Genomic DNA, 26,702 nt, shown 5'->3' with positions numbered 1-26,702 from the left:
CCCCACCACAGTCCCAGCCCATTTCTGTTCTTCCCTCTCACCCACAAGCCTCCCCTAACCTCAAACCCTATTTTCTACAATTACAGTCCCCCTCTCCTACAGCATGACCTCCTTCCCCTCTCCTCCCCCATTCCATCATCCCCTCCCCTCCCCCAAAACTAGGATGACAACCTGAGCCCCTTCCCCTTTCTTTTTTCTTCTTCTTCTTCATCCTTCAAACTTGCGGCTGTTCTGGAATTTCCAGAAGTCATAAAATTCAAAATTTCAGCCACCTTCTAAATCTTAGTTTGCTGTAACCCTTTGACCTAGACCCACACCCTTTAGGACGTAGACTCCCTTCCCTATCCCCTATCTTCAACCCTAAGTAGCAGCCCCTCCCTTCCCATCTAAACCCTAGAAATTCATAAAATTCATCTTCTTCATTAGAAACTGTAACCTTACAAAACTTCAAACCCTAAATCTCCTTATTCCCTCATCAAAGATTTCCTATCACCTATTGAACACTTGAGCCTTGCCCCCTAGCCTAATCCTAATCCTAACCAAACCCTATTTTTCCAACCATAGAACTTAAATTCATTTCTGAATTTTGAATCACAGCAAGAGTTTGGAGTTGAATTTCATAACCCTCATTCCTAAACCCTAGCTGATTTGCCATCCCATTCTACAACCCTAAAGCCTTCAAATCAGCCCTATTCCCTCAGCCATAGGGCAATATAACCCCAGAAGACTGCTGATTCTTGGGAAGAGGATCCTAGAGTGGGCTTAGATCAAGGGCACTACATCAATCAGTCAAACCCTAGATCCTGGTTCATATCACTATATCAGGGGGAGTCCTGTCATGGTTTCCTTGTTGCTTTAGGTCTCTACTGATCAGTGTCCTAGTCTGAGTGAGTTTTTTATTTTTATTTTTTTATTAAGCTTAGTTAGATAAAGTTAGAAGTCATACTCCTCGTATAATTATGTTTTGGTTTATCAAAAAAATATGTGGTGGGTGGTATGATTGTATAAACATTCTATCAATCAGCCCTATTCACCAATTGTTCTCTCTTTTTCTTCCTCAATCTCTCCTTCTCTCTACCTGGCACTGGTTACAGATCGTGGGGTTGTTTACACCAGTAGCTTTGCTTTTCTGCTGATCACACCATTGAATCTTCTACATTTCAATGTTCTTATTTTCAAGGATTTAATACTGCACTATAAACATCGTAATAAATATATAGGTACATGGATTTGATAATATATGGAATGATATTTTAGGCCATGCCTCATCCCAATTTGCTCCTTGTTGGGTTTAAGTTTTAAACTTTTCTCCCCTTAGCTTTTGACCAGAAGCTCCACATGTAATAGAATCCCTTGAAGTGTGGAAGTCCTTAAGTAGTGTCTCCTAGCGGGCTTGGAGACAACTTGCTAGCTGTCCAATTCTCTCTCCAATTTGGGTGGAAGAGAATCACTCTATCAAGAGCACTCCTCAGTAGTCTCTAAAGAAGAAAACATTTTTAGGTAAAAATCTCTAGTCAGATAGTTACGCTTAGGAGAATCAAAATCTGCCTATTTCCATCTCTCCTTAAAAGCCTGCATGAATGTCAACTCCACCCCTTGCCTCAATTTTTATGGCTGGCTACACCCTTCCATCTGCGGAAGTGACATCAAAATTCAAGCAGTCTCTATTTCTCCAAACTTCTCCTCCTGCCCCCAGCCCTCTCCAGAGACAGTCCCTCCTTGGTGGTTTAGTATCAATTCTTCCTCAACTGCTGGGACATGATCAAAACTGAGCTCCTCAATGTATCATTAAATCTTATCCAATTTATGATTTTTCAAGATGAATGTTCAAATTCTTGTGTTCTCTTGCTTGAATTAAATGGTAACTGTTATAAAGTGTTAGCAGCAGCAGCAGGAGGATTGTATTTCTAATGTTATGTTAGAAATCCTGTCCAGATGTGTAAATTACGCAGCTGTTTTATCACAGTTGGAGAGGCTGAAGTAGTTCACATAAATATCTTCACATAAGAATTAAACAGAAATTATTTTTCATTTTCATAAGGGGTGGGGGACATAAATGATCAAATTCAATACACATCTTATCAGATTTCAACATGTACTTGCTGGCCGAGTGGAAACTAGAAGTAAGGTTGATTCTTACTCCACACGTATCTCTGGATCAACTTCTGAAATATTAGAGCTTTTGGGTATCCGCTCTAGCTGAAGATTATTGTAGAAATCCACCAATGCCCAAATAATGGGTTCATGAATATTAACCCTCCAACACTTGTCAGTGACCTAGCATCCAACATTGCTGTGAGAATATGTCTACATGAAGATACAATAACAGTACTTTTCAAGTCTGAATTAAGCATTACCCGTATATACACATATGGGTACACCTGGGTACCATCAGTATTCTCATTCTTCATTGTAATTGTCATTTTGAAAACTGGATGCTGCACGTCTGTTGTTTGTTCAGGTGCCAGCAGAACAGGCATCAATGTTTGTGGGAGCTGATTATCAAGCTGCAAATAGCCAAATATAAGCTTGAACCTGTGAACAGCAGAGAAGGTATTTAGTTAATATTTCTAAATGCAAAACATGACAACTAAAAACCATGGAATGCAAGTGCTGATACTCCTAAATCCAAATTTGTCCACCTAAAAAGGCAGATATCCACAAAGAATCAGAAATAAATCACCAAGTATCATCACATCTTCAAATTAAGTCACTATATTGCTATTATTTTGGATAATGCGAGATAAAATCTCAATTGTTAACAACTGAAAGGAGGGCAGTGCATGGTTTTATGATGCTTCTATTTGGGTGAGGACTCAGGAAGAGGCAGAGGCAGGGATTGGAATAATTGTGAAGTTGGCACTTTGTGCAACTATTCAGAACCTGAGGACTGAGAGGAACTATCGGATATTAAGGAAAAAAATTAGGTAGTGGAGCAGTTAATCGCAGCTGTTGTGGATGATGTGAAGGTGTTGAAAACATGGACTGAGGTTTCCTAATTAGAATATGATTATGTTTCCTAATAAGTCTAGAGTTTTATTTCTATTTGTTTTATATTTTCTTTTCCTACTAAGTATAGGGCTTAACTAGGTTGTAACTATAAATACCCTATTGGGGTCTTGTGAATAATATACTTTTAGAGGAGTAATTCCTCACATTACATCATTGTATCAAAGCAAGGTTTTGTTTTCATTCTACAGAGGTGCTGTAGATATTTTTTTGAAGTCGTTATTCACATGTTTGTTTTCTTTTCAGGTATCCTAGAAATGTATATTCGGTGATTAAGTAAATGTCTAGGAAAATTTTGTCTAAGGAGTCTGGTATTTAAGCGGATCGGTTGTGTCCCTCTAGCCTTTCCTGAAAACTTTCCTGGTGTACTTTGATTCAACAATATACCAATTGGAGGTAACCTGAGAAGATATTTTTCACGCGAATTAGTGGGAATTATTTTGAAAATATTTCAGGGATTTTTTCGTAAATTTTGAAAAAGTTTAGGGATTTTTTGAATAATTTCTCCTTGCGATGATAGCTGATCCCATATTTCCTTTATCTGGTACATCTGAAGAGTCTCCCATGTCTTCCATTCATAAGGATCGTGAGTTTTCTCCGCTTCAGATAACCATTGTGAAACTTAATGGGACAAATTATCTTAGATGGTCTCGTTTAGTTTCCCTTGCTGTTGATGCTCGTGGTCTTACTGGCCATCTTGATGGGACTTCTACAAAACCTTCCACCCTTGTTTGTAGCTTTCCATGTGGTATACAGATGAATGCTTGGTCATGGGTTTTTTCATCAACTCCATTGAATTTAGCATAGCAGAGAGTTTTCTCCTCCTTCTTGACACGACAACTATTTGGAAAGTTACTAAAGATACATACTCCAGAGTTGGCAATGATGCACAATGCTTTGAAATTAGACAGAAAATCAATCAGTTACAGTAGAAGGACCTTCCCCTTTCTCAGTACTATAACACTCTTCGAGGATATTACCAGATTTTAGATTTTTATGGGAAGTTTACACCGAAGAATGCTGAAGATGCTATTGCTTATCAACAATGGGAAGATAAACAGAGAGTTTATAATTTTTTGGCAGGATTGAATATAGAATTCGATCAAATTCGCGCACAGATCCTTTCTAGAGAGCCTTTCCCTTCTCTGGCTCAAGCCTATTCCATGGTAGATACCGAGGACAGTCGAAGGACAGCTATGATGCCCCGCATCTTTTTATATTATTATTTTATTATTGTGTGTGACTGTGTCGGTCTTTAAGATTATTAAAGGGTTTGATGGTATAATCAAATGATCCAAGTGTAGGTAAATGATAGCTTAAATGAGGCTAGATACAATTGACATTTGGTCGAGGTCAGACGTTACTTGTGGGTCTCACAACAGTTTAATTAGACTGAACTGAAAACGAAGAAATGATCAGCATGATTTTTTGAACCCAGAGGTACTAATATTAGCACCTCAGAGTGGACCCTATGTAAGATATTACAGCGGGCCCGCAAGCCCATAACAAAGCCCATTAATCATTTAGTGAAATATTTATGTGTACGTTACTATATATTATATTATAATTTAAACAATGAAATATAAAAAATGAAAATTAAAGAGAGAGGAGGAGATGACACCTCCCCCTCTCTTTCCCACCTCCTCACCTCACGTGGAAGGCCATTGTTTTCTAATGCATGCATATAATAGTTATAAAGGAAACAGGAAGTGACACATATTCATTCCATTTTACCACCTTATTTAAGTAACTTTGCATATATCTAATGTGATAAAGTAATCAACATCACATTATCCGTGGAATGAGAAGTGAGTAGAGAAGAGGAATAGAAGAGAGGAGAGGAGAGAGACAGAGTGGGAAGGAGAGAGAGAGAGCGAAAGCCATTAAAGACGTGGGAGAGGTGGAGAGGAGAGAGAGGGAAAGTGGAAAGAGAGTTAAATGTAAAGGTGTAACGGAAAAGGTGTAACTGAAGAGAACAGAGAAGAGGAAGAGAACAGAGAGGGAGAAAGAGAGAGAAGAAAGTAAAGAGCATAAGAGAGAGAGAAAAAGAACGTGAGAGAAAAGAAAGAGAAATAGAAGTGCAGTTGTAAAACATTAAAGAAAGAGAGAGAGATGAAGAATAGAAGGAAAGAGAGAGAAAGAGTGGAGAAGAAGTGGTGAGAGAGAAGAGAAAGACAAGAGAGGAAGACCGTGGGGAGGAGAGAGAAAGAAAAGAGGAGAGATAAAGTAGGAGAGAGAAAATAAAAAAGGGAAAATCTCCTGTTGGTTCCCGCATATTCAAAATAGCCAATAATTATTCGGGGTACAGGAGGGAGAGCGGATTTTGACGGAACCAGGGTAAAAAACACACACACATGGAACAGAGACAGGTAAATGATGTCGACCAACTCATGTATGTTATAAGTAGGTGATTCTATTTAATAGACATGTAACATTCACATGTTAATATAAAATTGATTTTATTGACTCACTTACGCAAATTATGAAAATGCATGATATATGTCTTGCGAATGAAATAGAAATGCAAGGGATCGAATGACAGATAATGACTTGATTGAATTGTTTAAGTTGAAATGTCAATAGTATTCTTGAGATGTTGAATTGTGAATTTGAAATCATGCTTATGCTTATTAGATGTGGAATTATTATGCTCTCATATTTAAATGATTGAATTGCATGAATTGTGTTCAGTTGGGAATAAATGATGATTGAAATGAAAAATGTACATTGAAATGGACAGAGCATGGTAATGTAATACTGAAACTGAATATAATAAAGAATAAAAGAAACAGTAATAAAATGTAATGGCTTCTGTAAGTCCTGGTACTTAATGTACCCAAATGAAAGGGCATGAAGCGGCTTCTGTAAGTCCTGGTACTTATGTACCCAAATGGGAGGGCATGAAGCAAGACTCAAAAGTGGAAAGAAAAGAAAGGAAATAATAAGAATAAAGAAAGACATAAAATGTAATGGCTTCTGTAAGTCCTGGTACGTATGTACCCAAATGGGAGGGCCGAAGCGGCTTCCTGTAAGTCCTGGTACTTATGTACCCAAATGGGAGGGCATGAAGCGAGACTGAAAAGTGATAAGAACAAAATGTTAATGGCTTCTGTAAGTCCTAGTACTTATGTACCCAAATGGGAGGGCATGAAGCGAGACTGAAAAGTGAAAAGATATACTGGACTGATGATGGCCTTCTTAGAGAACACCTGGCCTTGTGCCTAAAGACTGAAAGAGAATCTCTTCATGAGAACCTCTAAGACCGAGATTGATGCCACTTATTTCATGTGCAATTAATAAAGGGTGGAGTTTACAACAATTAGATGTGAAGAATGCCTTTTGCATGGAGAACTCCAAGAGGAGCTATATATGGATATACCACCCGGGTATTCTACTACAGAGACTTATAGGAAAGTGTGCAAGTTAAAGAGGGCTTTATATGGGTTGAAGCAATCTCCAAGAACGTGGTTTGGAAGGTTCCATAAGGCAATGATATCTAATGGCTATAAGCAGAGCAATGTAGACACACTTTGTTTATTAAAAGAGATGGTTGCCACACTACTATACTTTTAGTATATGTGGATGATATTGTGATCATAGGCAGTAGTGAGGATGAGATTTCAGCATTCAAGACTTATTTAGGAACTGAATTTGAGCTCAAAGATATGAGAAAACTAAGATATTTATTGGGTTTAGAGTTGGCATAGTCTACTAGCAGTGTATCTCTATCCCAGAGGAAGTATACATTAGATCTTCTTGAGGAAACTGGAATGCTAGGATGTAAGCCTGCTGAGACTCCTATTAAGCCTAACCTACACTTGAAGGCAAAGGAAGGAGAACCAGTTGACAAGAGAAGGTATAAAAAATTAGTGGGAAAATTGATCTATCTATCTCACACTAGACTTGACATCACATTTGCAGTTAGCTTTGTTAGCTAGTATATGCATGATCCCTATTCCTCACATTTGAATGCAGTATATCGGATCTTGAGATACTTGAAGACTACTCCAGGAAAATGAATTTTAATTTCAGCTCATGGACATTTGAAGATTGAGGCATATACAGATGCAGATTGGGTAGGATGTACAGATGATAGGATGTTTACCTCTGGGTATTGTGTATATGTGGGAGGTAACCTTGTGACTTGGAGAAGCAAGAAACAGGCTGTAGTTGCACGGTCCAGTGCCGAGGCCAAGTTTAGGGCAATTGCTTAAGGCATTTGTGAGGTACTATGGCTTAAAGGGCTGCTTCAAGAGGTTGGGACAGATTTGGAGGTTTTTATACAGTTATACTCAGATAGTAAGTCAGCAATCAGTATAGCTCATAACCCAGTACAGCATGATAGGACTAAGCACGTGGAGATTGACAGACATTTCATCAAAGAGAAGCTTGAGGCTGGGCTGATCCATATCACCTTTGTTACTTCAAAAGAGAAACGGGCTGATGTGCTCACAAAGAGTTTGAGCACGAAGATATTCAATTACATTATGAGCAAGTTAGGCATGATAAATATCTATGCTCAAACTTGAGGGGGAGTGTTAAAAATATGGACTAAATTTTCTTAATTAGAATAGGATTATGTTTCCTAATAAGTCTAAAGTTTTATTTCTATTTGTTTTATATTTCCTTTTCCTACTCAGTATAGGGCTTAATTAGATTGTAACTATAAATACCCTATTGGGGTCTTATGAATAATATACTTTTAGAGAAGCAATTCCTCACATTACAACAGAAGGTAAATGATGTCGCTTCACGTATTACTAGCGAACGGATTGCCCAAGCTGTTTATATAGCTAAGAAGTGGAATATTCAAGTTATTTCTTGGGCTTGTTATTAGTTTAGGCCTCTTACAAATATGATCTCATTGCAACCTGATGGAGAAAATGAATTCAATAGCTACAATCAGTGGGGTGCTAAGACACAATTCAGGCAGTCCCATTATGGCTGTTGGTAGAGAAGAAGAGCTCTCGGTATTGGCAATGGAATTGCAAGCCATCTTTAAAAGGGGCTCAAATTTGCACTCAAGAGGGCATTTGAAGGTTTCTATCAGATTTGTTTCAAAATTAGCAGTTGATATTCTTGATGGGACTAACCAAGGGCCTTGCAAGTGTCAAGCTATACAAGGAGGATTTTGCAAGAGGCAGCTATGCTAGCTGAGGTGGAGTTTAGGAGTGGAGAGAGCAGAACCAGCCAGCAGATTACATGACGAGGGTTAAACTTAGGCAGCAACAAGAGTGGTGCAATCCTATACAATTCCCAAAAAAGCTAGTTTATTTGATTGAAAGGGATGAGGGCGGCACATGTTTACAAAAGAATGTAGTTGGGCTTATTTTCCTATTTAAGATATTGGAATGCCCTCCTTGTCTGGATTATCCTGACCCCTCTTTTAAAGGGGGAAGGGGGTTCTAAGAGGATATCTTCTTTGTATTGAGCACATTTATGTATGAAATCTTAAGGCATGCATTTTACACACTTAGAGTGGAGTTACCTTGGGTTTTATGTTGTTTTTGCAAATTTTTTGATTTTTTCAAGATTTGAGCAAATATTTGGAGTTTTGGGTATGAAACATGCAATTTTACACGTTAAGAGGTCCATTCAAATTCTCAAGTGCGAATAGGGCTTGATTTAGAACATGATGGACTAAAGATGCGATTATGGGCCAATTCCAAGAATATCTTAGAAATAAAGGAGCCAATTTTGATCTATGGCTCAGATTAGTTAGGATTTTTATTTTATTTGACTTTATTGTAATTGAAAAATGTATGGGGCCCACAAATAGTCAGAGATTAGGATTTTCTATTTTTTCCATAGATTTTCTGGAAGATTTTATTTATTTCCCTAAGTATTTTTCTCTCTCCCCACTTTCTAGTTCTTTCACTTTTTTTTTTCCTTCCTTAATTAACCCAAATTACTTTTCTAAATTTTTTTCCCCTTTCCTTCCTCTCCACTTTCTTCTCCACGTCTAACTCAAAATAAATTTATTTATTTCTTTTTTCTCTTTCTTCCACTTAATCTCCCTCTCTCCATTCCAACCGATTTTCTTTCTTTATTATTCTTTTTTCCCTCTATTCTTTCTATCTCCAAGTTTTCTATTTTTTTTATTCTTTGATTTAATTTTTCACAATTATTATTCTTATTTATTGCTATTTCTTTCCTTATTTCTACCCCCATTCACCATCCCTTGTAAATACCCCCTCTTTAGTTTGTTTAGGCCTTCCATACTTCTTTTCTCTTTAACTTGTTTAGGTTTTCTCTAGTTTTTTGATTGCTTTGTGGGGTTCTAGTTTTTAGATTCAATGTTTAGGTTTAATTTTTATATGTAATGCAATGATTATTCAATTTATTTAGTTTCTTTTATGCAAGTGTAATTTCTTTCTATCAATGCAATGTCAATTTCAATTTTGAGCTCAAGCTTCAAGTTTCAAGTTTCAATTTTGAAGAGGATTTGTTTTTCTCTGGGTCTAGCAATTGCAGATTTGGATCATTCCAGATTTGGTTGTTAGGGTTGGTTGTGATCGTTCAAGGTTTTTTTTTATTATTCAAGATTTAAGGATGCAAGTAGGCTTTGTCAATAATCTTCTCTACCCCCTCCATTCCCGCTTCTGTCTATCTTCCATATTCTTAACTTAGGATTTATTTTTCAGTATTTATTTATTGTTTTCCTATCCCCTGAGTCCTTGATTAAAGATGCCTACAGTCGTGCCTCTCTTTGGTTAAGGTTTCCCTTTTCCATTTATTGCTTTGTTATTTGTTCTGCTATTTAATTTCTGCATTTTCTTTTTCTTTATTATCCATTCACTCGGTTGGTGGACTATAAATTACGGTAAAGGGTCCACGGTTAAAATCATCCTAGTTATACTCCCCTTCCCTCAATCTAGAGCTGACACTCGGATCACTTCCCTTTTATTTGTTTATTTATTTATTGTTTGCATCTTTTATTCCTGCTTTTTATTTATACATTTTATTTATTTATTCATTAGATGATGAATGGTTAGGTTATGTCTATTTTATTTTTATTCTCAATTCGATCGCATCAGATGTATGTTTTAGGACCACAAATTTAGATTTTCTAATTTAGTTTAATTAATTAGTTAAAAATTTTGAATCCTTGCACTCTCGTGTTACAATTAAGAGGTTAAATTTCGTAAGTGGTATATGTCTCCAAGATCAACCTGTTAGCTACACGATACCATGCGCTTGCAATTACTTTTATTTCATGAACAATTCTCCTAACCCCACTTCTAAAGGGGGTTCTAAGAGGATATCTACTTTGTATATGTTTCTAGTTTAATGTAAATCTCACTTATCAAAAGAAATTTTTTTAAATTGGCAAAGTTAAGGAAATACAGCTTAATGACTCAAAAAGGAAAAAGTAAATTACTTAGACCTTACTACATTTTCTATTTGTTTATGCATTTCCGCGTTCTTTTTCTGGCCCTTGTCTTCACGGCCAAGCCTTGTAATTGGTTGATTTTGTCACCCCCGCTTTCCCCCTCTTTTAGGTACTCATCAAAATAATAATGATAATAATAATAATAATATAGTAATAATAGATTATTAAGATATGCATGGCTAACCACTTTAGTGGTAATCACATTATGTGGGGTCCACCATAGATTGGATTAGATTTTATTTTATTTCTTTAGCTCTTATTCGTTAGATTAGGATATTACTTTCTATTTTCTGCAATTTCTCTTTTTATGTAACTTGACTAGCAAGTGAGACCTATGGAGATTTGTTTCCTTTCCTTAGTGTTACTTGGGTATCAAATAAGTCTTATTTAGGATAGTAATATCTCAAGATCTTGTAACCAGATTTAGGGATAATTTGAAGATCTCCTTAACCTAGAATTTTCAATAATAAATACAGTGTTGAGGGGGAGAAGTGCAACTAGGGTTTTGATGAAGAATAATGAATGTACATGATGGGTTGCAACTGATATTGATTCATCTTGCTGTTGTTATTGCTAATAATTTGCTACTATAGTCTGAAGATAAATATGCTGTACCTACGATGGGATCCTTTTTCTAATATATGCTCTTCCTCCAGAATATTTTTCTCATGTTTCTGGATGTTGCCACTTAAGAAACTACTGTTTGAAAGCTCTGCTCTTCCCTTTGCAAGTGTCACTGAACCAAGTTTGGAGGATTGGTCATGGAATGATTTTTTTTTACTATAGTACTACCTGTGGCTACCTATCTTCCAATAACCCTCTGGTTTGATGCCATTCTATTTCCCTTTGTATATGGGATCAACTCATAATGAACCATGTCCCTATCTTTGCTATTCGATGGTCATGAATATTTTCTCTTGACTTTGGACCAATTTTGAGAACGGATCTGTTTCATAGTAGTTTGGTAACCAGTAAAACCTTATCTTATTCTCATCTTATCTCTCCTTTAGATCTTGTCCCACTACTGAGATACCTATTTTTATTCCTATTAACAAGCTGGTTTGATATAAATCAAACTCTATTTTGCTGGTTTTGAATGCCTTTTGGAATATACTGTTAGTACAGCTGAGTATGCTTATATTCTGCTGCTTTTACCTCTTGCTTGCCTTTGTACTAGGAATATACTACAACAGCCCAGTGTTTGACATACACTGCTGATACAGTCTTGGCTTTACAATATATCGTTGGGTCCTGAATTTGTGCGAGTACTACATCTTGCTTAAAGATACAATGCTGGTAAAACTTCATTTGAATTATATAGTTCAGATCAAGGTAATCCCAAAATTTTGTAATCTTTTTTTTTTTTTTTTTTAAAGATTTCGACCTATTATCTCGGTGGGTTTCTGGGGTCATTTTGGCTTGGTTTTTGATGTTCAGCCTAATTTGAGGCCGTGTTTACTAGGAATGTTATTTTTTCCTAAAACCCAACCCAAAGTGGTGTTCTTGATCCAACATGCTTGGCTGTATGCAGGTGAAACTGGAAGTATAGAACATTAATTTCAACCAATGTAAATATGAATATGATGTAAGAGAATACCAAGATCTTCATTAAAATTCAACAAAAGGACAACTAATTCAATATACAAGTAGTCAAGTACAAGTGTAGAAGTTAATAGTCAGTAGTAAATGGTTAAAACAGTATAAGTGTATAACATAACAGTATATAAATGAATTACAAACTTACAATACACATCACACCTATGGATAACCTAACAATAGTTGCTGTGCTGTGGTGGCTCATAGTCTCAACCCCATATGCCTGACTCTAAAAATGGTGGACATACTTAGCACTTGTCATCGAACCCATACAGTGCTACGTATAGTCGGACACTGCTGTTCTGTAGGTAGCATTGTCCTCATAAAACAGCCAACCCATCTTAAAATGTCATAAGGGTAATGACTGCCGCAATGAAATTTTGGCGAGATTTTGGAACTCTTTGGTTTTGCCACTTATTTTGTTTCGTTGGTTACCGAGATGGCAAAATTTCAGCAAAATTTGGCCGAAATTACGTGAAATTTGGAACCATGGATAGGATATACTTAAATTTATACCCTAAAATAGGTTTCCATAAATGTGAGTTTATACTTCAGGAATGTTTACATGATTAAAATGCATTCAAATTTGACTGCATAGATAGAAATAAGAGTGCAAACCCAAAAGAAACCAATAATTGATACGTGCTATAGGGTCTAAAATATGGTGTCCAAAAGGAGCGAAGACGCATAAAATGCATAAACCTGATGAAACATACTGTCAAAACCTGGCAGAATTGTAATAGGTTTCGGCGAGATATGTCGAAATCTCAAGATTTCGGTCGAGAAGAAACAAAATCTTGAACCTTGGTTTTAGAAGTCTTGGATTTTGGTTAATTTTGGTTGACATCGACTTGGTTTGACCATTTAGGTCCAAAAGTACTTTTATTCACTAGTTTTGATGAGATATGCAAAATTTCACTAATCTCATTTCCATCGTCTCCCTTGCTTCGACCGTCATAGGTTTCCGAGGGGAATTCTATCCTTCATTTTGCAAACTGTCCACTTCTTTGTGATTCTTCCTCCCATCCATTGGATTAAGGTGGGTTAAAGCTATGTTATGTTATGGAAAGCCATTTGTTTCGATGTTTTTGAGAGAATTATTTATATTACCCATCCCCCAGTTGTAGATACCCCAAAGAACATGCTCATTGTTGTCTCCTTGGGTCTTAGTTCTCCTCTTTTGCCTCCTGCTTGAAGGTTGTTCTCTCCCTCCCGCATTGTCTTCCCTTGTATTTTTTAATTTTGCTTTGCCTTTTAGTATATTTCTTTATTCATAAAATAAATAAATAAATAAATAAATAAATAAATAAATAAATAAATAAAAGAAAATAAAAAAAGGGGTGGGTTAAAGCTTGTTTGAAGAGAGATGTGTATTCTTCCCCACATATTGGAATTTTCGATAGCAAATTAGCTCTTGTCCAAGTCAATATATGTTTAGTTAAAACTCCTTATCTATAAATTCATGCAGTTCAAATTTTCTTTTTTGAGTAGTTCTAGTATATATAATTTTTTAATTTTCTAGTTTAGAAGATAAATTTCCATACAATGTATATGACTATATGAGAACAAAAAATGCTATTGTACATGACGGATGACATTAGTATATTACAAGAAGAAGAAGAAGAAGCGTTGTACAAACTACATGTGGTTGGCCACATGATAGATGACATTCAATTTAATATATGTGAGACAACATCACTAGAACTCATCATGGAATTAAGTGAAATCCCAACAAAAGTTTCTTTTGCTTCTTTAGTTTTTGGTTAACATCATCTTGTTTGCCATGGGATGTTGATATTTTTATTAAACATTTAAAGTACATTAGATTACAAATCTTTGTAGTTCTTTGTAACGAATTATATGTCTCTAAATTAGTAGGGTATGAATTCGTACTTTTCATTAATTTTTTTAATTGCAAAAGATCATTTAATGTGTCTAGAAGCCTTCAAATAAGGTGTAAGCCAGAAACCAGTTCAAAAGACACCCAAATTAGTGCCAAAATCAGGTATCAAAATTTTGGGGAAAATTCCCTGGTTTTGGCCCATCTTGCCAAGGTCTCAGCTTCTGGCTGGCCTAAACCGGACTCAAAACTGCGATCTTGAACCTTTCTTATAACTTCTTGCAGTTAAAAAAAATACGTATCACTAGAATGGATAGATACAAGATACAGATACATCATAATATATATAAATCAAATCTAATAAAGCATGAAGGTAATGTCGTAACAAAATCAAAATTCTAGTGCACCGTATATTGAAGAAGTGATGCTTTAAACTATGGTTCTGATCCATGCAATTAGCATATGCCATTCCAAAGAAATATTCATTCCCTGAACTACCATGCCTTTTCCCAACTAAATAACTTGGGCTGCATAGGTACGAATAAATGCAGAATATAAATAACAAAGGGAAACAGAAAGGAGCTAAACAACCTCAACAACAACTCAGCAAAAACCAACCTAAATGAGGTTGATATAAGTATACAGTATTGCGGTCTTACCTGCTGGTGGTGCCCCCATCATAACCGGTTGAATATGAAACAAAAACCCTCTCCAAGTATAAATATGCAAGTTCTCGTGGCCTAACATCTACCAGAGAAAGCCCAACAACACCCAGCTCAATTATAACCTCTACAGGGGCAGTGTCAATTTGTTGGGGTCTTTGCATACAAGAGATGCTCCAATTTCCAATAGATTCTAAGGCATTGTTTTGTTCCTGAAAGCTTGAATCTGATGAACTGTCTTGAATGAATCTCACAACCATAATAACACCAGTTTCCACAATGTGAAGCTGTACCCCTGGTGCTGTCTCATCTGCAGCATATACTCCTGTCTTATCCAAGTTGAACTTTTGGACAGAGGTATTACTCCCGTTCTTGATCTCAGCATCAATTTGTCTCTGTTGACATGGATCTTCCCAAGAGAAATTTGTAGTTGACAATGGTTCCAATTGGATCCAGGCATTGTCACCTAAGCCAGATTGGCGTATTCTGATTGTTTTGCTAACAATTCTGTTCTCCAGTCTGTCAATGCAGAATGGCATAAAATTATTTGTTTATCATTTACATGATGACTTATACAAAAACCAGATCATTAATCAACTTATTCAAAATTATGTATTGCAATCTGCTTACAAAGGTGCTAGTACTAAGTTTCTAGATAGATATAAAATAATATACCTCATAGGACCAGTTGTAGATCCTAAGCGGAACACGACTATAAAACGTGACCCTTCCTCATAGCCTCGAATTTCTGTCCTTACAAATCTCCTGGCACCATTATCTTTCCTCAAAACTAAATGGATGGTGTCTTCTTTCACAATTTGAACAGGAAAGCACCATTCTGTGTCCTCCAGTCGAACCTACAAATCATAACGTGTATATATACTCAAATTAGTTGACTAACTGAGCAACCATCGCGTATAGAACTACTCATTTATAACATTTAAAAGAGTTGACAAGGCTAGGTATATGATTGTGTGACACACTTTCCCATATAGAGGATAGCTATAATCGAGGAAAGAAAATTCAAATTTGAAAATTTTGTTTTTATTTTATTTTTTCCAGATAATATTGTATTACATAGTAAAAGAATAAGGACTGGACTTGAGTAGAGATCCAAAATGTATGGGAGGAGGAAAATGGGAGATTACAATGGCAATAACTACTAGGGCTGCAACAAGGTCAGGTTATCCTGGCTTTTAAGAAACCCTTGCTCTTCTCGCCTGAAGTTCACCCTGACACTGACCATAAAGGTTAGTGACAGGTTGGACAGGATAAACACTTAATCCCGATGACCTGGACCTAACCTTGACCTTAACCTCAACCACAGAACAATATACAACTGCATAGTTCCTTATGTTTCCCTACTTTTACCAAAAATACCCTACAAGGTGGTTGGGCCTACTGACCCCGGTAAGCATTCAACCCTAACCTGGCCCTGATTCGCATTCAGGGCCAGAAGTTTAAGCCCAGACCCTTTTCAGGCTCCAGGCAGGCAAGGGCGGGTTTGGGTCATTAGAGATAAACTTACGCCCCTGGTAACTACACATAAATTTGATATAAAGGAAAAAGATCTTGTACAATGAGGGAATGACAAACCTGGAACTGATCAGTTTCCCCTGTTTCACGGAATACAAATGAAACTCTTGAGTCAGATTTACGTAAGATCTTGGGTTCATCCTCACTACTTAGCTTGATAAACATATTCTGTCCAAGTCTGTTGGTGAATGTCATGAATGGCCGAACAGACAATACCTTCAAGGAAAACAAGCTCCAAATAAATCATTTGCAGGAAAAGTCCCATCAGTGGTAATGAAGTTTCATAACTACCTTCGTAGGAATTGACTGATAGGGGCACGGTTTTGAGGAGATAAAGAGCCGGAAGCAGTTACCATCAGAATCATAAGCAGAGAGATCCATTGAGCCTTCCTGGGAGAGAGGCGGTTGGGGGTGGGGAGATAAAGAACCTCAATATTCTGGTGACAATCTCTAAAGAAAAAAATAAATGGGAGGACAATGATTCAGGATGAAACTGACCAGATCTCCAAGAGGAGAAAGATCTCTAACAGGTCCAAACTGTTCGTTGCCTAATTGACTTAAAGAAACCGAGACGCCAACATATTTAAAGTTTAGTGCAGAATCGATGGTATATCCGTCAAATATTTCCTCTTCAGTGATCTCCTCAAGGACTATTTCACTTTTCTGCTTCAAACAGAATGGGAGAGAGAAATTCTGGCTTTTCCTCTTCACTGATCTATCTACAACCCTAAATGTAAGGGAAGGACATCTGGCAGTTGCAATCCAGTAGGGAGCATAGACTCTGACAACCTTTGCCACAATATACTGTGCTTTGCTTTGGATTTGTTCAAGAATGACATGAATGATCCTGCAAAAACAACATGCATCAGACAAATTGCCAGAAAAAGATAAAAAAGAAAAGAGAGATTTTTCCGCTGCATGCTTTGTTCATGCCAAACCTTTCAGAAACTGAGCTTCTGAAATTCATTGTTTTGGATGGCTCTTTGTTGGGATGGGATATGATAACAGCTTCCTGAAATGGAAGAAAACTGTAAGAAGAAATGTAGTTGTTAAGAAACAATGAAATTTAACTGGGGGGAGGGGAGCAAGAAAATATTTTCACTTTAGAGCTTACATGCATTGGAAGCCATCCTCTTTGTGGAAGCATTGAAAAGTACAAAGAGTTTCTCAGGTCAGCATTGTGTATCTTTGCAGTTTCTCCAGGAAGAAATACTCCTTGAGAGCACTGAATGAACTGACCGCTAGCTTGCCTTTCAAGAACAGAAAATTCTGCTGGTAGGGGAAGAAAATTAATGATGGACAGCGGGGATTTAATCACAATTTTCCAATCCAGAATAGAATCTGAATGAATATCTTTGCCAATCTCTGTGGCTTGCATGCTCACACAAAACCATAACCCTGACACACAATGTGAAGAACTGCTAGTTGCTCGGGTGCAGCACAGAAGTTTCTCTGACTCAGTAAGAGTTGATACACAAATTTCTGACATTCCTTTAGGTTGACCAGAAGCCTCCATCTGACCAGGAGTCTCTGATTGATCATTAGAATCAACAACTGAGCTCCAAGAGAATTCATCAGGAGCATTGACATTACTTGGTCTTAACAGCAGAATATATAATCCAGGATGTGTCACACCTGCAAGTGGAAGAGGAATTGTATCTCCAGGTTTCAGTAGCCCAACTGATATTTGCTTCTTTTCATTATTAGAGGTTGGTTTCCTTTTCCTGATCCATCTCCTTTTCCTCGCATGGTTAACATATTTGAAGTGATTGTATGATTTTGGCCAATGTAAGTGTTCAACATCTGGAGCATAAACCCAGCCATCAGCAGTGCCAACAGATGCATTATCAACATGCCAATCATCAACCCATTCCCAACCTGATGGCAGATCAACTCGAGAACTTTCCTGTAAGGCATAAGAAGAGTTAGACATAACAAATTTAATCTAGTCTGTCTTAAAATTAGAAGACAGAAAACATCATATTTGACCAAGAAATAAATGAATCATTTGGTGCAAGGTGCCTTTGGGGAATAAGATGATTCAAGATTCAGCTGCTGCCCCGCTGATCAAACAAGGATTTTGATGAAGACATTAGTGAGCAGTTTCGAGTTTACCGGCGACGTCGACGTAGAGATCATCCCACGATAGCATCTATGTGGATGGACGATGAGAAACACTGCTCATAGGCAGTTTGTCATGTTATTTTCTAAGTCTTAGTGGGTTGGGTAGTAGTTTACTATTTAAATATTTTGATTTCATGTTTGAGTCTTTATGGGCTGGGCCTAGAGTCTGTTTGGGCCCAATTTTGAATTATTTTGAGTTTGGGTTATATATACAACTTAAGTTGGGGTTATTTTGGGAATTAAACATGTAGGGTTGTGAGGAATCAATTTTTTTATTTAAACCATGTATCAAATTCGTTTTTGGCAATTTGAATGAAAGAAAAGAATTAGAAAAAGCTCACGGCTGCTCTCTCTCTCTCTCTCTCTCTCTACTGGCGGTGCTGGTTTTCTCTTCTCTCTCCAGGTAAGTTTTCTCTCCTCCTTTCACCTTTATTTCCCACTAGAAAACTTCTCCTTGCTCTCCTCTACAAAGATCTACTCTTTTTTTTTTCTCAAAAAAAAAAGACCTAGTTTCTTTCTTGGAAATCTTCTTCTTCTTCCCCAAACCCACGGTTCTTTTTTTTCTTTTCTTTCTTCCTTCTTTGTTAGTCTAGTTGTCTTCTGTTAGTCTCCTTTCCCTTCTCTTTGTTTCTTTTCTTTCTCTCCCTCTCTCTTATCACCTACTCTCTTTCCTAGGATACGCCATTACTTCAGAATATTATTTTCTCCTTTCCTAGGATTCCCACTTCTTCAAAATATTTTTCTTTCTATTATTTATGTTCCTAGATGCTTTCTAACCCCTGTTTTGCAGCCAAGATCAGCAGGTAACATTATCTCTCCTAAAATACTTCTCAATTATTTGTTTAAAACAAAAACTTCCTAAGACTCCCTTTACATTGTTAATTGTTGAATTCCTTGTTAGAAATCTGATATTGATTAGGATAGTTCTATTTTTCTTTTAAGTTTCTTAATAGTCTTGCATTCAATTTAGTATTATGGTGCCAAGATCCCCATCCCCTTGTTTCCCTATTGATTCTTGTTTAGTTGTGCTTACCAGTAAGACTTATCATGTTTATTTCTCTACTTTAACAGTCTTACATGCATGATAAATCAGATTACAAGTGCTGCAAAAATTCCTTTCTTTACTATCTGTCAAGAATAGGCGTTAATTCTAAGAGTCTAGTAGCCACTTTGTAGGTCCCCTAGTTTCTAGGGTTTCTCCTACATCAGATTTCCTCCTAGCTGTGAGCAGATCAATTGAGGCTGTGAATCCAAAATTCAGTATTCCCTATGTTGGATTTAAAACAGCCTTTCCTGATCTGAGAGAGACATTTTGGGTACCTCAATCAAAATTTTGTTCCCAACCATGATGCTTTACTCTCTCTTCCACCAAGGGGCCTTTTTTTGGGGGGGTTAAGTAAGATTTATATTCAACAGAAAAATAACAAAGAAGGCATCCTCCTAGAACCCCTTTAGAAGAGGGGTAAGGAGAATCCCTCCTAACCAGTATCCTGAATAGGAACATAAACCTGATTCCGGCATTCACCAGGAGGCGTTGTGAAGACAAAGGGCATGCAGGAAGCCACAGGAAGGGAAGAACTTTTTTTTCTTCTTTTTCAAGGAATAGAACTCTCATTTGTATGCTTCTATGTAAAAACACTCATCACTCTAATTTACAAAAATTATCAACTACTACCTTCTTCGACAATTTAAGTATGGAAGTACCAACGGCAAAGTAAAGAAACATATAACTAACTTCAGTGTTTTGAAGTGTTAAAAGTAAGCTCCGCCCTTCAGAATACAAGATCACTACTTCCCTGGGCTGTGCTTCTATTTTTCTGGGTTATGTCTTTGGTAATACTAGTTGGTGAGTGTTGGAGCAATGGTTAAGTTCATTGAATAAATTTTGACTAAAACAATAGAAATTTTGGTTGAAATGCCTGAATTTTCAAAAATGAGACGTAACAGCCAAAATTTCATCCCAGTACAAAGTTGCGACCGAAATTTCGAAGGTCTCAACCATGCAACTTAATTTTCCTTGGTTTTCTTTGATTTCTATCCCATTTTCACCTAACTTCCACAACTTCTTTGCCTTCAAACACCTCTTAAGTCACAACAACTATACCCAACAGTTCCAAACTTCCCCTTTTTATATTTTACTTTTGTTCATTCCTTAAATAATCTTGTATTGTTTTGAAATTAATATATGTCTAGTCTAGGACTATGATTTATGATTGTGTTGTTAAACTTATTTTTTTTATTATTATTGCTACTATTTTTTTTTTTAATTTCTGATTTCAAAAACTATTTTCTAAATTATTTATTATGTCTAATATATGTGAGACACCATTACTTGATCTAGTTGGTCATTGTATTGTATTGACTTGTTGTATATGTAACTATTCTATCAAACAATTAATGTATGCTGATGATTCTATGCTTGTATGCAACACAATTTTTTACTTGAGTGATAACTTTTTAGTAGTTTTTTTTTGCAAAATACTAGTTCCATTGTGTTTATTTATACTATAAATACGTAAGAGGCAAGAAATCAGATGAAACAAAGGTCACATAAGGCCTGAAACCTAAGGTTGAATTTCAAAAAAAGAACTAGGTTTCGACCAAAATTTAGGTCGAAACTTGGAGATTTTGGTTTTTGCCTGGGTTCACACTTAGGTTTTGACCGAAATTTGCACCATGGACTTAAGTTGCACTATTTTAACCTGCTGGTCGTGGCATCAAAACATGGAAACAGCATCTCCTCCTAAGCAGGGGAAAGGCTGCGTATATTTACTACTCCCAGAACCTGCAGTAGCAAGAATATCATGCACTAAGACACTCATATTCTCTCTGGATTCACTCATGTATGCATGGATGTACCTTGCATAAGTAAGTACTAGAACACATATTGTGGCTTAAGTTACTGGTGTCCAGTGTGGCTGCTAGCAGTTTAAACAAGTATTTAAAGAACCTGATTGTACGGGGAGTTCTCTTCATTTCTTTTAAATGAAAAGACTTCAAGAGATTAAGTGTGTGGTGAAGAATATGGACCATGAAACCATAAACAAGAACACTGAACAACCCAAGACTGATACAAAATATACTACCCTTACAACATTAAAATAGGAAGTCTCACAAGGATAACATCCAAAGAAAATTGGTTGATCCTGTATTTAGGAGCTTTCCAGAACTCAAGTACATTGAACCTTGTGTTGGCAAGATACAGTCAAAACATATATGGAAGCATAAACGAACTGTAATGGTTGTGAACAACTTTTTTAAACACATTTTCTTGACTGGAATTTTGTTTCTATTCCTGTTCCATTTTGATCATTCATTCTTTGAATAGAAAAGCCAAGTTTGCCAAGGAGAAAAGTGAGTTTGGGGACCAGCATTATAGAATTCAAACTATTGAAGGTAGTAGGACACTGTTCGAATGGCATATATTCAAGATAGCTTCAATGGATTTGCAGGTTACCAACAGGAGATCTTGTAGGAAAATTATAACATTACAAACTAATGCCCCTCTTGTCCATGTTACAGAACTTACTGTCATGCATCAGTTCTCTAGAATTTGGAAAGAAACAGTGAATGATTTGCTTCTGCCCTGATATTCCAGAATTTGGAAAGACAGTGAATACTAACCAGATGTGCAATGTGATTCAACTTGGCTTGTTAGTTAAAGGAACCAAGAATACTGGCCTGGCATTCAACATGACCAGAAGAATCATACCAATATAACTATCACTGAAGAAATAAGACTGTGAATCCAAATCATGGAGTCTTGTTATATGGGAATAAGACAAGACATTTCTTGATGTAAACATTTGTCTGGTTCTTATGCTGTCCGTCGCTAACAATCTGAGCTTTCAGGTTTAACAGTTGCAAAACAGTACCACAGTAGGGAGGTCATTTAGAACAACACTCCCCTGTGCAAAGTGCACTGGTAAGTTTTTTTCTCCTTAAGGTGCCATGTATTGTTGTTCTGCTCATGTGGGGAGTTTAATGTATACACTTACATTGGCCTTCCCTAACAGTTCGAGTTATTAGAAAAATGGTAACAAACAACATTAGAATGAGATTAGCCCTTGCTTCAGTTAATTGTCCAACAAAAAGAATTATAAGAAAAAGAACACCTCTCGCAGAGAGGAGATATCATGCAAGAAGCAAGTAATTCAGACAAATTGGGTAAAGCCACCACTACTTAGCCAGTTCATCAGGTAAAGGATGTGACACACAAATGACGTTTCTCACCTCATGAGGATCTTCATCGCCAAGACGATCTTGTCTAGGTTGAGCAGCGCAACCAACCCAACCAAATTCCGGATTGTACTTTTCGGTTTCAAAGAACTCATCTGTTTCAGTTCTTTCACCTTCTAAAGATTTATCGTCATGTTTCATGGAATCATCTATTGCACTTGTGTTTTCATGGCAGCTTATGCGTTTGAGGGACAGATCAAGCACAATATCTGTAGTATTACAGACACACACCAGTGACCGAATAGTTACATATCTATTTCCATCTTTAACATTCACTTCACTAGCAACAACATCATTTCCTAGGCGCCAGCAAGCTGCAGATGCTGCATAGTTTAGCCTTACAGTCGTCCATGGTCCTTGCCTTGTAGGACTGATCTGAATAGATCCGCGTCTTCTGCTCCTTGTTGAGACTTGCTCCTCATTTTCAGCTTTAAGATTTGGTGAAAGGAGTATACCACATCGTATTCTCCCACAGAACTTATGTTTATTTCCTTGAGCCATAGACTGCACAATCAATTTTACATCAGAACCTTCTACTGCTTAAAGGTATTTTAGAAGGCAAGGCATTTAAAATAAAGGCATCATCCAACACTATGTAAAAACAAGAACAGAATAATAAAAAAATAATGCTATGGATAAAAACAATTTCACCATAGTTTCTGCCAAAGATAACTCTATCCATGACAATTCACCAACTGAATCATAAGAACTTGAACTTTGACGGAGATTGCTGATCTGTGCCAGAGGAACTGAATAGCTTCCAACAGGTTCATCTGTAAAAGAGAACTTTCTGTCAAATAAATATCAAGAACTGCTCAGCTCTTAGAATCATAAGAGAAAAAGAGATCAGTGATTGACACATGTGCTGATAATTTTATTGAAGAACACCATATAATTGCCACAGATCTAATAGCTAGGCTGGAGAGACTATCTGCTTCCTTCCCACTACAAGGATGCTTACGCTCGAATTTCAATGTTTGCTAAAATATGGCTCGAACAGAGTAGGGGAAAGAAAGACCTCTGTGGTCTCTGTTTAATGGTGAAGAGGACCAATTCATTTCTGTTGTAACCAAGGATCGAGGTCTTGGTTTCAAGGCTGGTTGACAAGGTCAAAATTTCTACATCTTGGTCGAAACCTGGGAATTTTCCTAGGACAACTCGTTGGATGGTTTTGACCCAGTTTTAATGATTTTTTTAATCTGGATTTTTTGCATACAACCTATTAAAGTATAATGAACACAATGGCCTTTTGTTAAAAGAAAACCAATGAAGAGTTATCATTCAAGTGATGGTATACTTGAGACGTTCAAACAAAAACAAAGACATGTAAAATTGAACAAATTACATAAATACTTCAAATACTTCATAGAAATACAATAGGCACAAAGTAAATAACCAAAAACAAACTTGTTGAGATTCATTTTTTACAGAATAGGAAAGATTGGATCATGGTAGTCAAGCTGGCTGATTTTGGACAGAAATGTATTCTGTGATGTATCAAAAATAGTAGCATAGGATCCATCAAATATTGGGATCTGATTTTAGGCTTATGTAATATATATATATATAATATAGATAGATAGAGAGAGAGAGAGAGAGAGAGAGAGAGAGATTAGAGAGGAGAAGCTCCTATGCTTGAGCCATCTTTCTCTCTTCTCCTTGTTCTCATTCTCTTCTCTCCTTCTCTCTTGCCTTCTCTTTCCTCTTCTGTGACTGCACCTTAGTAGAGGTCCTGATTTCTTTATATGCTATTAGAGTCACTCTACCGAGGGTGTGAATTCAGTTTTGGTGGCTCTTGCTTTTGTTCGTGCGTGGCGGCCGTGGCCTCAAGCTGCAGAAGTAATTGTAATATTCAGAATGAATTAGATTCAAAGAAGACAATTGGGTCTTCTATGTTCGTGAATATTGTTACTATCCGTTTCTATTATTGTGTTATAAGTCTCGACCATGGCTGATCCTTTGAAGACTATATTCAAGGAGGGTATACCAATCCACATCACAAGTAATAAGTTCAAAAGAGCCGAAAGTTATTTTCTTTGGGCTAAGGTGATGTACGCATTTATCCATGCCCAAGGAAAATCATAGTACTTAAAGGAGGATTATGCCATTGTTGATTCGAAGGAAGCAGCCTAGGTTTCCGCACAAGAAATGTGGACTTGTGAAGTCGTGATGATGTTGTGGTCAAGGTATGGATTTGGAATAGTGTTTGATTATTCTATTGCAAATAACATTATGTTTCATGACACATCCAAGGAAATATGGGAGGGTTTGCGTGATTCCTTTGGTCAAGAAAAAAATATTTTGCATGTTTATGACCTATATGATCGGATGTGTAGTTATTCTCAGAATGACTGCCCACTGATGGAGTATTACAGTGGATTCAAGGGTATAGTTAAAGAGTTGCAGCAATCAGCCTCTCACCACTATTCTTGAAACTTTAAAGACGCAGAGGGCTGCATTCTATGTTTCAAAATTCTTAGCATGTCTAGATCTAGAATTTTCTATATGTGATAGGTCTCTAGTAATACAAGTCTACACTCGACAGGGAAAGTAAATCCCTAAATTCTATGGAAGGAAACGATTGGTAGATTTGAAGAGTCCTATTGTATTCAGGTTACTTTTTAGGATTAGATTGAAGAGTCATATTACATTCAGGTTACTTTTGAAGAGTCCTATTCGAATTCAGGTTACTTTTGAAGAGTCCTATTCGAATTGGAATGATTCTGTTAATTAATACTGTAGGAACGTAATTGCTATAAATAGGGGGAAGGAAGAGTAGAAGAGACATGTTTTGAGCATTGAGAAAGTTTATGTGAGAGCTATTGCTCTTGGGTAGCCGTAGGAATCACCTACTGCTGGTAGAATGTATTGTTTCTTATTCAACTTTTATTCAAAGTTCCTTTTTTCTTCTTGAGTTATTCCACCTTGTTAAGTAGCCTCATTCAGGTACCTAACAAATGGTATCAGAGCATTCACGATCCCAGGGAAGTGAGATGACATTGTCGATCTTTCCAGGCGAAGAACGAGCGGAGGAATGGTTGATTAAAGTCAAGCTCTTCTGCTGGCAACATCAAATTCAGCAAGAACACTGGCTTGGAGTAGCACTCGAACATCTGGAAGATGATGCGTTAGATTGGGTCTACCGGAGACGCTGGCCGAAACTGGATTGGGCGAACTTCACGAAGGCCTTAAGAATGGAGTTCAGAGATGAGAGCGATAAGAAATCCATCTCAGCTTTGGACAACCACAGTATGGTGGTTGAGACAAACGTAGCCGAAGTCGATTTGAAAGTACACGTTGAAAAATCCAAGTCGATTCGAATGAGAGTTTCGGGTGTCGATGCCTACCGGATTAACGTCGGGGCTGCGAGGACTCTTGCCACTGAATCGAAGAAGAAGAGCTCATTCGCTGCCGACAGAAAACCTCAGGCGGCAGCTAGGGTTGCAGCAAATCGTCGCAGGAAAGGAAGAAGAAGACGATGGAGTATTAGGGTTTTTGGGGTTGGTTCGGTTCACCTCAAACCGGTTCATGGGTTTGGTCCAATCCCTATGAGCCAAAGATTGTGTTATTTGGGCCTCAATCAGTTATGTTTCATCTCAAACTTAAGGCCCAAACAAACCCAACACAAAGACTGGGCCGCTAGACCCCCAAAGAAACCCCCTTGGGTCAAGCCCACTCCATTAAACCCCAGCAGAAGAGATTTTCAGATTTTCACCTTGAGGACAAGGTGAAACTGTTGGAGGGGAGTATTGATAGGTCTCTAGTAATACAAGTCTACACTCGACAGGGAAAGTAAATCCCTAAATTCTATGGAAGGAAACGATTGGTAGATTTGAAGAGTCCTATTGTATTCAGGTTACTTTTTAGGATTAGATTGAAGAATCATATTACATTCAGGTTACTTTTGAAGAGTCCTATTCGAATTCAGGTTACTTTTGAAGAGTCCTATTCGAATTGGAATGATTCTGTTAATTAATACTGTAGGAACGTAATTGCTATAAATAGGGGGAAGGAAGAGTAGAAGAGACATGTTTTGAGCATTGAGAAAGTTTATGTGAGAGCTATTGCTCTTGGGTAGCCGTAGGAATCACCTACTGCTGGTAGAATGTATTGTTTCTTATTCAACTTTTATTCAAAGTTCCTTTTTTCTTCTTGAGTTATTCCACCTTGTTAAGTAGCCTCATTCAGGTACCTAACAATATGTAAAAGTCAAATTTTAACATCTAAAACAGTTTCTACTTTAAGTGATGCCTTCTACAGATTATTACATATTAGTGAAAGTAAAAGCATTCAAGGAAGCAGG

The 26,702-nt window shown here is 37.0% G+C and overlaps 1 protein-coding gene across 1 annotated transcript in view; it reads right to left on the bottom strand.

The window, feature by feature from the left end:
- The window catches only part of LOC149029158 (pleckstrin homology (PH) domain-containing protein), a 156,781-nt gene that overhangs the window by 11,026 nt on the left and 119,053 nt on the right, over positions 1 to 26,702 (bottom strand). The window contains exons 45-55 of the mRNA XM_089140730.1: positions 23,051 to 23,172; positions 22,394 to 22,903; positions 17,151 to 17,942; positions 16,975 to 17,048; positions 16,535 to 16,883; positions 16,328 to 16,426; positions 16,097 to 16,252; positions 15,176 to 15,357; positions 14,498 to 15,019; positions 2,358 to 2,535; positions 2,141 to 2,277 (exon numbers count right to left, since the gene is read on the bottom strand). Of these exons, the coding sequence (XP_088996856.1) occupies positions 2,141 to 2,277; positions 2,358 to 2,535; positions 14,498 to 15,019; positions 15,176 to 15,357; positions 16,097 to 16,252; positions 16,328 to 16,426; positions 16,535 to 16,883; positions 16,975 to 17,048; positions 17,151 to 17,942; positions 22,394 to 22,903; positions 23,051 to 23,172 (3,121 nt within the window). The remainder of the gene's footprint in view (positions 1 to 2,140; positions 2,278 to 2,357; positions 2,536 to 14,497; positions 15,020 to 15,175; positions 15,358 to 16,096; positions 16,253 to 16,327; positions 16,427 to 16,534; positions 16,884 to 16,974; positions 17,049 to 17,150; positions 17,943 to 22,393; positions 22,904 to 23,050; positions 23,173 to 26,702) is intronic.

Source organism: Hakea prostrata, chromosome 1 (genome assembly GCF_041222555.1).
Source record: "Hakea prostrata isolate BN-2017 chromosome 1, UWA_Hpros_2, whole genome shotgun sequence".
NCBI lineage: Eukaryota > Viridiplantae > Streptophyta > Magnoliopsida > Proteales > Proteaceae > Hakea > Hakea prostrata.
This window is presented reverse-complemented; position numbering and strand designations above follow the sequence as displayed.